Source organism: Nesoenas mayeri (genome assembly GCF_963082525.1).
Source record: "Nesoenas mayeri genome assembly, chromosome: 22".
NCBI classification, from domain to species: Eukaryota; Metazoa; Chordata; class Aves; order Columbiformes; family Columbidae; genus Nesoenas; species Nesoenas mayeri.
Genome location: NC_137572.1, coordinates 6,634,255 through 6,647,286, shown reverse-complemented (window position 1 = coordinate 6,647,286; position 13,032 = coordinate 6,634,255). Strand labels below are relative to the sequence as shown.

General features: G+C 50.1%; 2 protein-coding genes across 2 annotated transcripts; one reads left to right on the top strand and one right to left on the bottom strand.

Annotated features, from left to right (window-relative positions):
• Positions 1–870: 870 nt before the first annotated feature.
• Positions 871–3,714, bottom strand: CD3D (CD3 delta subunit of T-cell receptor complex). Its single transcript, XM_080358069.1, has 5 exons — positions 3,601–3,714; positions 2,380–2,589; positions 1,772–1,903; positions 1,333–1,376; positions 871–1,183 (listed from the first exon to the last, which is right to left on the bottom strand). The coding sequence occupies exons 1-5, from the start codon at positions 3,671–3,673 to the stop codon at positions 1,121–1,123; spliced, it is 522 nt and encodes a 173-aa protein (XP_080214195.1). The 5' UTR covers positions 3,674–3,714; the 3' UTR covers positions 871–1,120.
• Positions 3,715–4,200: 486 nt separating this feature from the next.
• Positions 4,201–12,895, top strand: ZW10 (zw10 kinetochore protein; the record flags this gene model as incomplete). The annotated part of the gene is made up of 16 exons (XM_080358049.1): positions 4,201–4,317; positions 4,530–4,664; positions 5,438–5,539; positions 5,729–5,806; positions 5,930–6,089; positions 6,331–6,480; positions 7,041–7,232; positions 7,495–7,658; positions 7,993–8,175; positions 8,620–8,858; positions 9,341–9,412; positions 9,868–10,037; positions 10,660–10,790; positions 10,982–11,113; positions 11,967–12,169; positions 12,762–12,895. 16 exons carry the CDS (start codon positions 4,201–4,203, stop codon positions 12,880–12,882), a joined length of 2,349 nt encoding a protein of 782 aa, XP_080214175.1. The 3' UTR covers positions 12,883–12,895.
• Positions 12,896–13,032: the final 137 nt, after the last annotated feature.

Genomic DNA, 13,032 nt, shown 5'->3' with positions numbered 1-13,032 from the left:
CAGCTCCAGGGACACGTGCTCAGACCAGCCGTGTGGCCACGGCCACAAATGGGACGTGATAACTTGGACCGCTCTGGGTGTTCAAGGTCTAAATCTTGCTCCAAGCTGCACCCCGGTGCTTCTGCCACCATTTATGGGACTGCACATTTGCCCCAGCCAGTACCACCCCATTGCTCCCCTTATCTCAGTGGCATCAGCACCCACGCAGTGACAACATCTCTCTGCCTCTCAGCGGCACTACAGAAATATTTCTGTCCTTCCGAGAGCGGGGCGCTGAGGAGCCTCTCGCAAATACAGGAGATGTAGATGTTGCCCTTGCTGCATCTTTGATTTGTGCAGAGCACACCCACCCACTCAGCTTGGGCTTCTCCTGCTCTTTGGGTGTGTTTAGCCACCTTTGCTCACTGCTTTCACGTCTGAAAGTAATATGGGCACTTTTTTTACAAGGTCCTACCGAGATGGCTTTGGAGACCAAAGGTGAGTATTGACATACAGCCATTGCAGGTAGGGTATCACACTTCGCCTTCACTGGAGCAGATTAGAGCAGAAAAAAATCACCAAGATATTATTGTGCTTCTGTAAAGAGCACGAAGTGGTCATGGAAAGAGCCAACACCACAGGAAAACAATGCCTTTTCTTGTTTGCTGTCCACGAGGCTGATCACACACCGATTCCTGTAAGGACACCCACAGCTTTGCACAGCCTACGCGCTGTTTGCCGTGTCAGACGTGTCACAGATTTGTGCCCAGTTTTTACTGAGTGCTAACTCTTCTAGTGCTCACTTTATACCACAAGTCACAAGGCAATTCCCAGCCTGGCGCTCTCTCAAGCCTATCACCCAGACTTCTACAAAAGCAGGAAAACACAACCTGTGAGACAGGCTCATCTTTAATGAGAGGAATACAGAAGCACAAGAGGTCATGGAAAGAGCGGAGTGCTACAAGCAGCCCATCCTGGCAAGGAGCTGGAGGGCTCTCTGCACAAAAACCTGTGCTGTGTTCTGACAGCAGCGAGCTTATGAGGGCAGTGCCAGGGCAGGGTACCAGTGCTCTTGGGCGCTGGCTTTGCCGCGGTATCGCTCCCGGTGTGAAGGAATCACAGGCCACAGCATCTTCCCACTTCACTTGCGGGCCTTGGCAGGTGCCAGCCGGCTGTACTGTCCATCGTCCCGCTCGCCAAGGGGCTAGGAGAAAAACAACAGGCGAGATGAGCTACAGCCGTGTCTGTCCAGCCCTGGGAGGGAGGGGACAGGGGATGCGAACCCAGCCCTCCCTTTGCCACGGCCCGGACACAGAGCTTTACCCCGAAGAGTAAGAGGCAGCTCACACTCACCTGGTAGACCTGCTCATTGGCAATCAGGTTCTGCCTGTCGGAAGCTAAATGGAGAAAGAAAGTGGTTAAGGATGGTGGGCAGTGTGGTGAACATTCGCCAACCAATGCACACGGCTGTCTGCTTTCAGCCCTGAGCTTCTGCTGACTCTGGGAGGCTCGGTGGAAAGCCCCTGCAAGGCCTCAGATGTCACTGTGCCACCGGCTGCTGTCCCTGTGATGATGTTTTGGTGAACTTTGTGCACTCAGTAGCTTCTCCTGGGAAGCTGAGCCAGGGCCAGGAAGGGTGCACGGAATGCTCCCATGGCTCCCTACCCTAGGCACGCTGCCTGCAGTGACTCTGTGGGCTGCGATGGGAAGCCCTGAGGTACCATACAGCTCCTAAACACGTCCAGGCATTCCCCATGCCCCCCGCGGGCAGCCAGTGGGGCTGGCCCCTCACCTCGAGACATGCGTCCCTTGTTGTGGCCAGCGACACAATACACGGCGACCGCCAGGAAGACGGTGGCGATGACATCTGCGACCACGATCCCTGAGATGGTGGGAGCGTCCACTTCGATGCAGTTCTGGCACACTGGAAGCCCAAAAGGACACAAACACTGAAAGCAGGGCCGTGACCAGCACCCTGCCCCTGTCGCCAGGGTCAGGCTGAGCCCAAGCGCCCGTCCAGCTCAGGCGGGTTCCAGGGCGAGAGAGACCAGTGATGAGGTCTGGCTTGCTGCGTGACTCAAGAGCGATAGCACAAGCTGCCACGTGTCCCCAGCACTCAGGGCAAGGCACGGCAGGAACAGCGAGCGGTCAGTAACAAGGCAGCGTGACTGCCAGGTTATGGCAGTAAACGGGGCTGTAAAACACTCCCAGGGACACCGCATGCAGGGGAACGTGAAGCTTGGCTGTTCCCAAGGGCAACCCAGCACAGGAGCCGTCAGGACTCACACGAACTGGTGGAACCACCCTTAAACTCTGGAAAATCAGCAGTGCCCTCAAAAATATGCTTGGGTGAAAACTCCAAGCAGTTCTGGCTCTAGAAACCAGGTTTGCAACACTTACTTCGATAGTGCACCTGAAGCGGGGGGCTTCTCTTTCCGTTTTCCATTTCACATGTATAGATTCCTCTGGGATCATTGTAAACTGCACCCAAGTCCAGCTGTTTTGTGTCTTCTATCTCATTCCCATCTTTTCGCCATTTGACTTGACTTCCACCACTTTCACATTGCAGGAACACCTTCCCACTGACTTCTTTCAGGATTACTTTCTGTCCTGTAAAGAAAAGGAGAGCAGAGAGCCTCAGAGCTGAGTTCTCAGCGCTCGCAGCGGTGCAGAGCTCAGAGATCTCATTCACGTTGATGGCTGTGGTGACAGCGCCACATTGGACTGTCCCATGAGTGGTGGAAAGGACGTCACAAACAAAAAACTCTGCAAAAAGCAGACTGCTCAGCAGAAAAGTAGCCGGGTGTTCAACTGGTGGTCATGCTAACACAGGTCTCGGTAGTTTAGATCTAAATCCATTAGAGTTAAAACTAACTGGACTCAGGCATCTACCTGGACTCTGTTTGGATTGCACACCCTTGACCCACACCGATCCCATTGGTATTGAAGTTCAGCTGCAGTGAGAGACGTTTCAGCAGCAGCTGAAATGTTTCCATGAGCATGAACAGGAGCTGAGCCCAAATGGGGAGCCAAAACCCATTTGGTTTTTTTACTTAATAGTAAACAATATTTTTAGAGAAAAGCATGCAAAACACTGCACAGAATTGCTTCCTTGGCCCAAAGGCATCACCTTCAGAGTCTGCAAAAGGGGAGTAAATGCTCTATTGTGTTTGCTGAGCACAGTGGAGCAGAGTACAGCCTCGCCTGCTTGCACGTTTGTGCCAGACACAAAGCCCATGGCTACTTTGGTCTAACACCACAGGACTACCAAGTCCAACTTTGCATTCTCTGTCATTGCAAGGCGGGTTTGAACCAACAGTGAACCACGGGGCAACGCACACAGCTCCAGACTATCGCAGCACCGGTCCAGGGCAGGCAGCGCCATCAGAGCCATCGCGTCCTCAGGAACCGCTGCACCGATTCAGTCCGTGTTCCCTATCGCCATTTACAGAACTCACATCAAGATGCCGCAATGGATGATCCCAGTGAGCCGTGGGGGTCTTGCTTCCAGCCACCCTCCCACTGCCGCAGAGACACCCGTGGGGTCAGCAATACGGGTGACAAGTCTCCAGGGACCACAGCAAGAGCCCCGCAGGCAGCGACTGACGCCCAGGGACTTACCTCGGACGCCCCAGCTGGCCAGGGCCAGGCTGGCCAGCAATGCCCAGGTGCCCATGGCGCTTCCCCTCCGCATGGCACACGGCGTGGCGCCTCCGTCCCCGCTCGGATGAGCGGACGTGCACAGAGCTCGTCGCCACGACGCGCCACCCGCCCCGAGATCTTTGTCAGGTGCCGGATGCTGGGGGCTGGAGCCTCCTCCCTCCCTCCCTCCCGCAGCAGCTGGGGGTGTCTGAGGCGCCCCAGGCCCAGCCGCGATGCCCGTGGAAAGGCAGGGGGCACAGCTAAGCCTGACACAGCCACAGCCACGCAACCCCAGCAGTTTCAGACACCCAGGAAAGCCCCCAGCAGCTGGGGACCCCCAGCAGCCACGTGTCCCCATGCAGCCACAGAGCCCCAGCAATCATGTGCCCCCCAGCAGCCATGTCCCCCCACCAACAGAGTTTTCCCCGCACCCCCGTGTCCCCGCACACACACGTCTGCCCAGCCACGTGTCCCCCCGCGGGCGCTGGCGACGCTCCGCACAAGCCTGTCCCGCTCCGGCCGCCGTAGCCGCTTGGGCGCCGTCCCGTGGTGCCGCGCGGCGGCGGGCGGAGGGCGGCGATGGCGGCGCCGGCGGGCTCGCTGGTGGCGGCCGTGCTGGCCAGCTCGGGCCGCCTGGACAAGGAGGACCTGGGCACCCGCATCGGGCGGCTCTCCCGCCGCGTGGAGGAGCTGAAGGCAGGGCCGGGACGGGGGGCTGGGGAGGCAAGGGGGGCTTGGGGAGAGCCCGGGGGCGGCGCGGGGTGTCCCCGGCCCGGGCGCTGAGCTCCGGCCGCTCTGCGCTGGGGTTCCCCGGCAGCTGGTTCAGCCCCGGCTGCCCCGAGCCCTGCAAGGGCCCCTTTCCGCTGCCTCCCAGGGCGGCGGGTGCCAGCGCTGCCTCTCTGCCGCAGGGAGAAGTGTGCACCGTGATCAACCAGAAGTACAGCGAGTTCCTGCCCAGCATGCAGAGCGCCCAGGAGCTGCTGGCGCAGGTGGACGCGCTGGCCGGCAGCATCGACCTGCTGAGGGCGGGCATCGAGAACGAGGTGACAGCGGCGCCTCCTGGGGCTGCCCGGCGTGCCTCCGGCTTCACCCCACACCTGTAGCACCCCCCTCACCAAACCCTGGATGATTTCACCCCTAAAAAATGCCTTTAGGTGACACATGCTGCAGAGGCGTGTGTCACGTCGGGGCTGTGAGCACAGAGCTGTCATTAAGGGGCTGGCTCTGGTTCGCTCTGTTGTACAGCTGGAAAAGTGTGTCGCAGGTCTCCTTCCAAAAGAAGGATCCGCCTCGTAAATTGCAGAAAGGTGTGGCAGTGCTGGGGCCACCCTGGTTGCAGGCAGAAAGGGAACCCGAATCGTACCTGTGCACATTCAGTGGAGCCTGTACGGAGATGCAAGCAGCTCCCGTGGGCTGGACAGCAGGTCCACTCTGGTTTTGCCTTCTTTGATCCATTTTCCAGCATCTGGGGATCTGTAACAGTGTTAATTGTGAATTAACTTTTGGCTCAGTTCAAGCATTCTTGCATTTTAGGTGGCTGTGTTAAAGGAACACTGAAGTCCTTTTAAGACTAAATATCCTTACAGGGCCTTAAAAAAACCTGTAATGCATTTAAAGATAAATCAGTTTATAAGTGTTTTCAATGCTTATAAGAATCTTCCTAGCAAGGAATGAAATGGATGGAGCCTTCTTTCTCCTCACCTGGTTATTCTAGTAACAGAAATACTTTAAATTTCATGTTGTTACCACCTTTAGAAAGAAGTATGTCTGGTGACATTTGCTTGCTGTGCAGGAACTGAAAAGTTTGTTATTTTAGGTTCAGCGAGACCCAAATGCCGCTGTTGCCGAATTTGCTGAATTGAAGCAGCAGTTGGAGCGAGACACGCTGGTTCTGAGCGTTCTGAAAAAGCTACAGGAGGTGAGGTGGAGGAGCAGCTTAAAATCTTGAAGCAGTAGTTGTCCTCTCTGCTTCTCAGTCTGTGGCGTTATTCTGGACTTCTCCTGCGAGTAACTGTCTACAGCTCCCCTGGCTCTAGCTGTGTTGTTCAAGAAATTGTAGTCTGTTTGCAGATATATCGTGACATATGAATCTGTTTGATTGTTGCAGTTTGATACAGCTATGGAAGAGTACAATACTGCTTTGCTGGAAAAGAAGTACATTGTAGCAGCTCAACAACTGGAAAAGGTAATCAAGACTTCTTAAGCATATGGAATAATGTTCATGCATACTTTCAATACATTTCACCAGATGCTTTTCCTTAGCAGGGACAACAGTTACCCAACGTTTTGTGTTTGATTTTACCACCAGACAAGAAGCAACCTGAAAATGCTGGAATCCCGCAAGGGCTTTGAGCTGAAGATCCTGAAAGCACTGCGCACGGAGCTCACAGTGCAGACCGAGAACATGCTCTATCATTTAGGAGAAGAATGGCAGAAATTGGTAGTATGGAAGCTTCCTCCTTCGAAAGGTACTCACCATTCCCATTTGTTTCACTGGTTTTGCTTCACTATTTGAAGTGGCTGGTTTCGGGCTCCTACAAGATAGGAAATGCATTAACATGGTTGAACTAAAACCAATCTTAGGAGCTCTTTCTGCTGTTTGCATAACCTGATGAGTGGGAGTGATAAGTGCCGGTGTTCTTTGCAGTAGCTTCTCAGATCTGCTGTGTCTCTCAGACCCCGTTCAGAGAGATTCTTCTTTTTCTCTAGAAAGCAGCAGCCTGGAGTCAGCGATGCATTCAGAACTGCACTTACACACTGTGCCATCAAAAGAGGAGGAGACTGCTGGCCCGCCGGTTGCTTCTGTGCTGCAGGCATTTGCTGTCCTAGGAGAACTGCACGCCAAATTTAAAAGCTTTGGTAAGATGGATCCAAAGAAACATAGAGCTGCATTGGTCTGCGTAGACACAAGTTCAGACTTGGTTTAGGATGGATATCGAGATCCAGTTCACTTCAGCAGTACACGGGAAGACTTCTTTCTCCTTGGCTTGTGTTGCCAGCTAATATGAGGTTAATGCTCTGGTTCTTCTTATTTATCCTATTATTTATCCAGAATTAGATATCCTTGCCTGTCAGTTTACCCTAGTATACTGTGTGGCGCTGAGGAACAACACATACAGGCGCACACAGAGACGCACAGACATAGAGTTCTTGTCAGCAGCGAGAGCAGAGCCGGGCTGAGCTGACTTTTCTTAACAGTTCTCAATTTATAGCTTTACAGATACATGAGTAAAATGGTCCTTAGTGAAGCCAAACCCAGCATTTTACCTCATTAGCTGGTCCGTGTTACAGCTATTGCAGAGTGTTTCTTCCGCTTCACATGAGGAATCTCCACATCCAAAACAGTCACGGTTGGGCCTCGCTGGAGTGAACTGCCTGTCTCCTGCTCTTGGAAAACATCTTATTTGTTTGTTTCTCAGGTCAGTTGTTGCTGAAATACATCCTCAAGCCACTGATTTCATACCCATCTCTTCAGCCATTCACAGAGGAACAGTCAGATGTGTTCATCCTGCGTTTTAAGTCCAAGGAGCCTCACTTGGATTATTCCTCTCCTATAGAGGTTTTTGACAAGATCAAGCTTATTTTTGAGGTTCTTCACAAGTATTTGCTGAGTAGGTAGTTTCTCCCTTTTGGGCTGGGATCGGTACCTGGTGTTCGTGCAGCTGGGCTCAGTTTACACAATTCAGTTGTCTTTTGGTGGGGCGGGCGGTGGCACGGGCCTGGCACACGGCCTGCCTAAGCAGAATCCCTCCATGATAAGATTGTGGACCAGCTGATGGCCGATGCTCAGACAGGAAGCACTGAATGAACTGCCGAAGGGTCTGGTCCAGAAAGGAAGCGTAGTAACACCTGTTTCTGTTCTCTTGAACTCAGATGTGCCCCTTGAGCAGCCTACGGAAGATACAAAGGATTGCAGGGTTATACTCCCGGAACTGCTGGGTGATGTGATATGGGAAGATTTATCAGACTGCCTAATTCAGAACTGCCTGGTGAATTCAATCCCAACCAACAGCAGCAAGCTGGAGCAGTATATAGAGGTAGGTTTCCCAATCTTTCCGATCTATGCAGCAGAAATGCCAGATGGGCAGCTTCAGCAGAAAGCTGCTTTGCTGATCTAGAGTTGTGTATTTCTCTCAGTTAAGCTGTGGCTTATTTTTCTCGTAATGTGAAGTGTACGAGGGCTCTGATCTGTGGAACTTGGGCCGTATTTACCTGAGACCTGGAGACTTTCAGGGTGTGCGATGTAAGGCGCGTGTGTGAGCCAAAGATGATGATTGCTGCTTGCCCAGCTGGCTTCCTGTGCACCGATTAATTATGTTCTTTGATTTTGGGGAACTGTGCTAATGTGGAATATGTGCTTGCTCTTCTCAGGTGATTAAATCCGCAGAGGAATTTGAAAAAGCCTTGAAGAACATGCAGATTTTGAAAGGAGACACGACTGATTTACTGAAATACGCCCGTAATGTCAATTCCCACTTTGCTAACAAGAAGTGCCAGGATGTGATTGTGGCAGCCAGAAACCTGATGACCTCAGAAATACACAATACTGTAAAGGTGACTCTTGGTTTTCTGTGTGGGAATAATAGCTTGGCTGGTAAAGAAGGCTTGTCTAGAGCAGTCAAGTCCTTTCTTTTGTGGAGCACTGAGTACTCTTGATTATTTGAGCATCTTGGCCAACAACAGCTTCAAAGCCTTGTTTAATGGTGCTCAAGTGGGTTATTTCACTAACAATATGTTCTTTAGAATGACTGAATTGTGCTTGCATAGGCTTTTCTGGCCAGTGTCACAAGCCTAAGAACCTTTAAAGGGTTACTTTCAAGTTGCTTGAAGGCATGCAATGCTGTATAAATTGTTTAGTGGTCTGCAGAGTTATTCATAAGGCAGGAGACTTCAGCCTTGCATTTATCTTAAGTCTCTGTCATTCAGCGTCTTGTAGCCCTGCACACTCTCCTTTCTGTTGGCTCTAAATTATATTATACCTCTCTTCTTTTCCCTTAGATCACGCCTGATTCCAGTGTAGCCCTTCCAAGGCTTCCTGATCCTGGCTCAGGAGATCACTTAAAAATGCAAAAAACTAATAAGCTTCTGCATAACAACGTGGTGAATTTGGAGAACGACACTAAACTGACCCAGTACATGTTTTCTCTACCCACCTGCCGCATCAGTTCGTCGGTGGAGGAGCTGATGAAGCTGGCGTATCAGACGCTGCTGGAGGCCACAGCCAGCACGGATCAGTGGTAGGAGTTAGTTATCAGTGGGTAACTCCTGGGTGCCTTTGACAACGCCAAGGATCTGTTAATAGATTAAAACAACTTTAAAAGAACAGAAGATACTTAAAAATGAGAATGGATCATTACAGTGAGTCTGTTTTGGCTGGCGGATCCCTGGGCTGGTGCAGCAGGAACAGCTGCAGACTTGGCTCCCTGCAATGCTCAGGTTCAGCAGCTTTTGGACTTGTGTTTTCAGGGAAGGTTCAGGTACACTTTCTTGTGTTTTAGCTATTAAAGCAGTGAAAACAATGTACACAATGTACTTCATGGCTTCGGCCATTTAGTTGGGAAAAACACTACTGCAGAGTTCAATGTTTTATCATACGTTAGCTGTCAGTTGTTTAGAAAAACTGAAACTATCTCATTAACCTTTGGAGAGGTTAAGAGTCACTTGTGAACAAGATGTTAATTCCACTGACAAACTGACATGAACCTCGTTTTCCTTGTAGCTGTATACAGCTCTTCTACTCGGTGCGGAACATATTCCAGCTGTTCTGTGATGTAGTGCCAACTTACCACAAGTAAGTGCATATGTGTTACCAATGCTATTGGAACAGCCCTGCTTGTCCCCGGTTTGTCCACCACAGCCAGAGATTACTAAGGGCTTCCCCTAGTGGCCAAATATAATACTCTTGGTATATTATTAAGTCATACGTGCTGCAAAATAGGTGCTGGAGAGTTTGAGTTGGCAGACTCCTGACCGAGGAGATAGTTGCTGTTTGTAATGGTTGTATTTGGATCCAGCCACCTAACTTTGACCCCAGGTCTGATGCAGAGATTTTTCCTGATGTTTTTCCTGTAAAATAGAGCAGCAATGAAGATCAAAAGTATACAAACCTGTCAGAGGACACTGGGGTGTCACTGAAAGAGACTTGTCCACTCTAAATTTCTCTGGGGTAGGCATGACTATTTTCTTAACAGAGCCAGGTCTAAATAAATACATTTCTTCCTTTGCTCTTCCTCCGTCCTGGGACAGAGAGAACCTTCAGAAACTACCCCAGCTGGCAGCCATTCACCACAACAACTGCATGTACATCGCGCACCACTTGCTCACCCTGGGCCACCAGTTCCGATACCGCCTGACTGACATCCTGTGCGATGGAGCAGCCACCTTTGTAGATCTGGTACCTTGCTTCAGGAGACTTGGTAATTTTACCTTTCAGTATTGAAATATATTGATGGATGACAAGGTAATTAATCCTGGTATTTGCGTTGAATGATTTAATGTGTGGCTACTAACCCCAGCAGCGGATTGTTGTTTAAGAGTTTTGGACAAGCAGCGAGGACATTTTCTAGGTTAGAAGCCTGACAGAGCGTTACAACTCTACGTGAGGTGGTTGTTTAAGGCCTGACTCTTTGAAACCCAACACTTCTTGTCCAGCACATGGTTGCAAGAACAGGTCGTTACCCAGTGAGGTGTGTTGGCACCCATATTTTGAGATCTGCTGCTCAGTTTTTAGCTTATTCTGTGGAAACAACCTTCTCTCAGAATTGAAGAGCCTAACAGGAGCCTGTCATCCATAGCTAATGCTGCTACTCAGCTTCTTTTCAAAAGCGCTGTAGCAACACAAGCTGTGCAAGAGCTTACCAAGTATGTGACCAGGTCTGGTTAAATTTGCTCTGTGAGACTGTCTAGAGACTAGAAATTCTTTTGAAAATAAAGCTAACTTAGAGCAAGTTCATTATTCAGCACTTACAGTCTCTGAAATGGCAGAGCAAATGTAATAATTACTTAATTGCCTCTCTCTGCTTGTTTTTGCTCCTAAAGGGACAGCGTGTTTTCTGGCCCAGATGCGAGTACAGAAAGGAGAAATCCTAGAGAGGCTGTCAAGTGCCAGGAATTTTTCTAATATGGATGATGAAGAAAATTATTCTGCAGCAAACAAAGCAATAAGGCAGGTAAGCACAGCAGTCAAAGCCAAATATCCTGTTGTCTGTGAACGTTGTCCCTGGGTAGGTACGGGATGTAACCTCAGTCCTGAGAACTGTGCAGCATCTCAGCTGAGTAGAACTTGTCAAAACAACAGTTTTCTGGCCTGATTGTTTTTTTCTTGGTACCATGCAGGTAACAAAGAGCTGTTATCTTCCAGGTGCTGCATCAGCTGAAACGACTGGGAAAGGTCTGGCAAGACGTCCTGCCGGTGACTGTTTACTGCAAGGCTATGGGGACCCTACTGAACACAGCTCTCGCGGAGATCATCGCTAGGATTGCTGCCCTGGAGGTACCTGCATGAGTGTCGGGTACAGCTGCCATGAGCAGCAGCTGCAACCCCTACAAGTTCTTTCCAAAATCAGGTTTCAGGGCAACAGGTACCTTTCCCAGAAATTTTAAGTGTGGCCCTGTCTCTGAGAAATGTTTAAAATACCAGTAACGTCCGGCTGAGACCATATATGCTCTTGCAGCCATACCATGACTCTCTAGTCAAGGGCAGAGTCAGGGAAGTGGCCACGTTGTTGTCGTAATTTGGAATTCGGCGTGGCACTCCCACTACAAACACTTCTATGTGTTGGTCCCTTTCTCTGTTCAGGGCACAGGAGTTAACTGTTGTCTCAGACCCCATCTATTCCCATACATTTTCAATCTGTGCATGTCTAACAAACCTCTCCATCCTATCTATGCACCAGATGCCAAAATACCTGTGGTGTTGCAAACTGAAATTCTTACCTGTTTCAGTCTCCCTTTGACTCCCAGTGTTGTGTTTGAATGATTGTCAGGTTACGTTGGGTCAAGTACAACTACCCTATTACATTTCTTAATAAAAATATGTTTTCGCAGCAAATTATAGAAATACACTAGTGCATCTGTTGTAGGCTACACCCAAAAGCCTTCCCACTGCGCATTAAGCCAACCAGCCCTCTTTTCCCATACCAGCCAGTTTATGGGGCACTCGCTCAGGCTGTGCCTGCCAAAAATCTTGGCTTGTGTCATTGGGCCTGAGCAATCCCCTTGTAAACTGTCCAGACCGTCACCATGACACCTCTGCTCACAGTGAAATGCTTGCTCTTCCACTAAGATGCGCTGTTCAGAAGCACAACCATTGTCATATCTTAACTGCTAAATGTGTTCAATTCTAGGATATCTCTGCGGAAGATGCAGACCGGTTGTACTCCCTCTGCAGGATCATGGTGGAGGAAGGACCCCGAGTTTTCACCCCACTACCTGAAGATGACAAAAATAAGAAATACCAAGAGGAAGTTCCAGTCTACGTGAAGAAGTGGATGACGTTCAAAGAGCTGATGATCATCTTGCAAGCCAACCTCCAAGAAATCGTAGATCAGTAGGTGTCTTCCTCTCTTCCTTCTCAGTCAGTGCTTGGCCCCAGTGGCAGGGAGCTGTGAGGGCACCGCGCGCGGGGCCAGCACCGCTAGTGAGGATCAGGTAACTGCTCCTGGGGATGTTCCTGCCTCCGTGTTTAGTCCATTCCAAGCTCACTCATACACATTCAGCTGCCTCCTGCAAAGGAAAAGACAATGGTAAAACAAGTGCTATGGGAGAGCCAAGCACAGGGTGTCCCTTGGCTCCTCGAAGTTCAGAGGTATTTCACAGTAAGCAGCCTGGCATTGTGCCTCGCTGCTGCGAGCGCTCCTTATGATCAGCCTCTGCTTTTAACTTGCAGTGGAGATTCATCTGAATTAAACGTGAGGATTTGTATAATTACTTCTATTACTTTAGTTGGCGTGAATTGTCAGAAGCACAGAAATAATCTCACAGCCTGTTATTTTGTATACCCAGGCAGGCAATTCTAGACTCAAGTTGCGTTTGGTTTGGTTTGCTTTCGAACTTACGACTGTACCAAGTTCTTGGAAGGCTTGTTTAACGTGACGCTTCTGTGCCATTTGGTTAAATGAAGCTCTTTCTTCTCCCTGTAGGTGGGCGGATGGGAAGGGGCCTCTTGCAGCTGAATTCTCTGCAGCTGAAGTGAAGAGCCTGATCCGAGCCTTGTTCCAGAACACGGAAAGGAGAGCAGCGGCACTGGCCAAAATTAAGTAACTGTGTTTGCTCCTACATGTTGTATATTCTGATAAAGCAAGAGCAAATCGAGTCTTTCAAATATTTTTTGAATTTGACTCTTCTTATTTGTACTGGTGTAAAAAAAGCCTGGCATTGGGGAACTGCTTCCTCTCTTTCCTGTCTCCATGT

Bases quoted from the DNA above. Each gene is read 5' to 3' on its own strand.
- CD3D (XM_080358069.1), bottom strand. From the start codon at position 3,673: ATGCGGAGGGGAAGCGCCATGGGCACCTGGGCATTGCTGGCCAGCCTG. The intron at 2,590-3,600 runs GTAAGTCCCTGG...TTTTCTTTACAG, and splicing joins GGCCAGCTGGGGCGTCCGAG to GACAGAAAGTAATCCTGAAA. The intron at 1,904-2,379 runs GTAAGTGTTGCA...TTGGGCTTCCAG, and splicing joins GCTTCAGGTGCACTATCGAA to TGTGCCAGAACTGCATCGAA.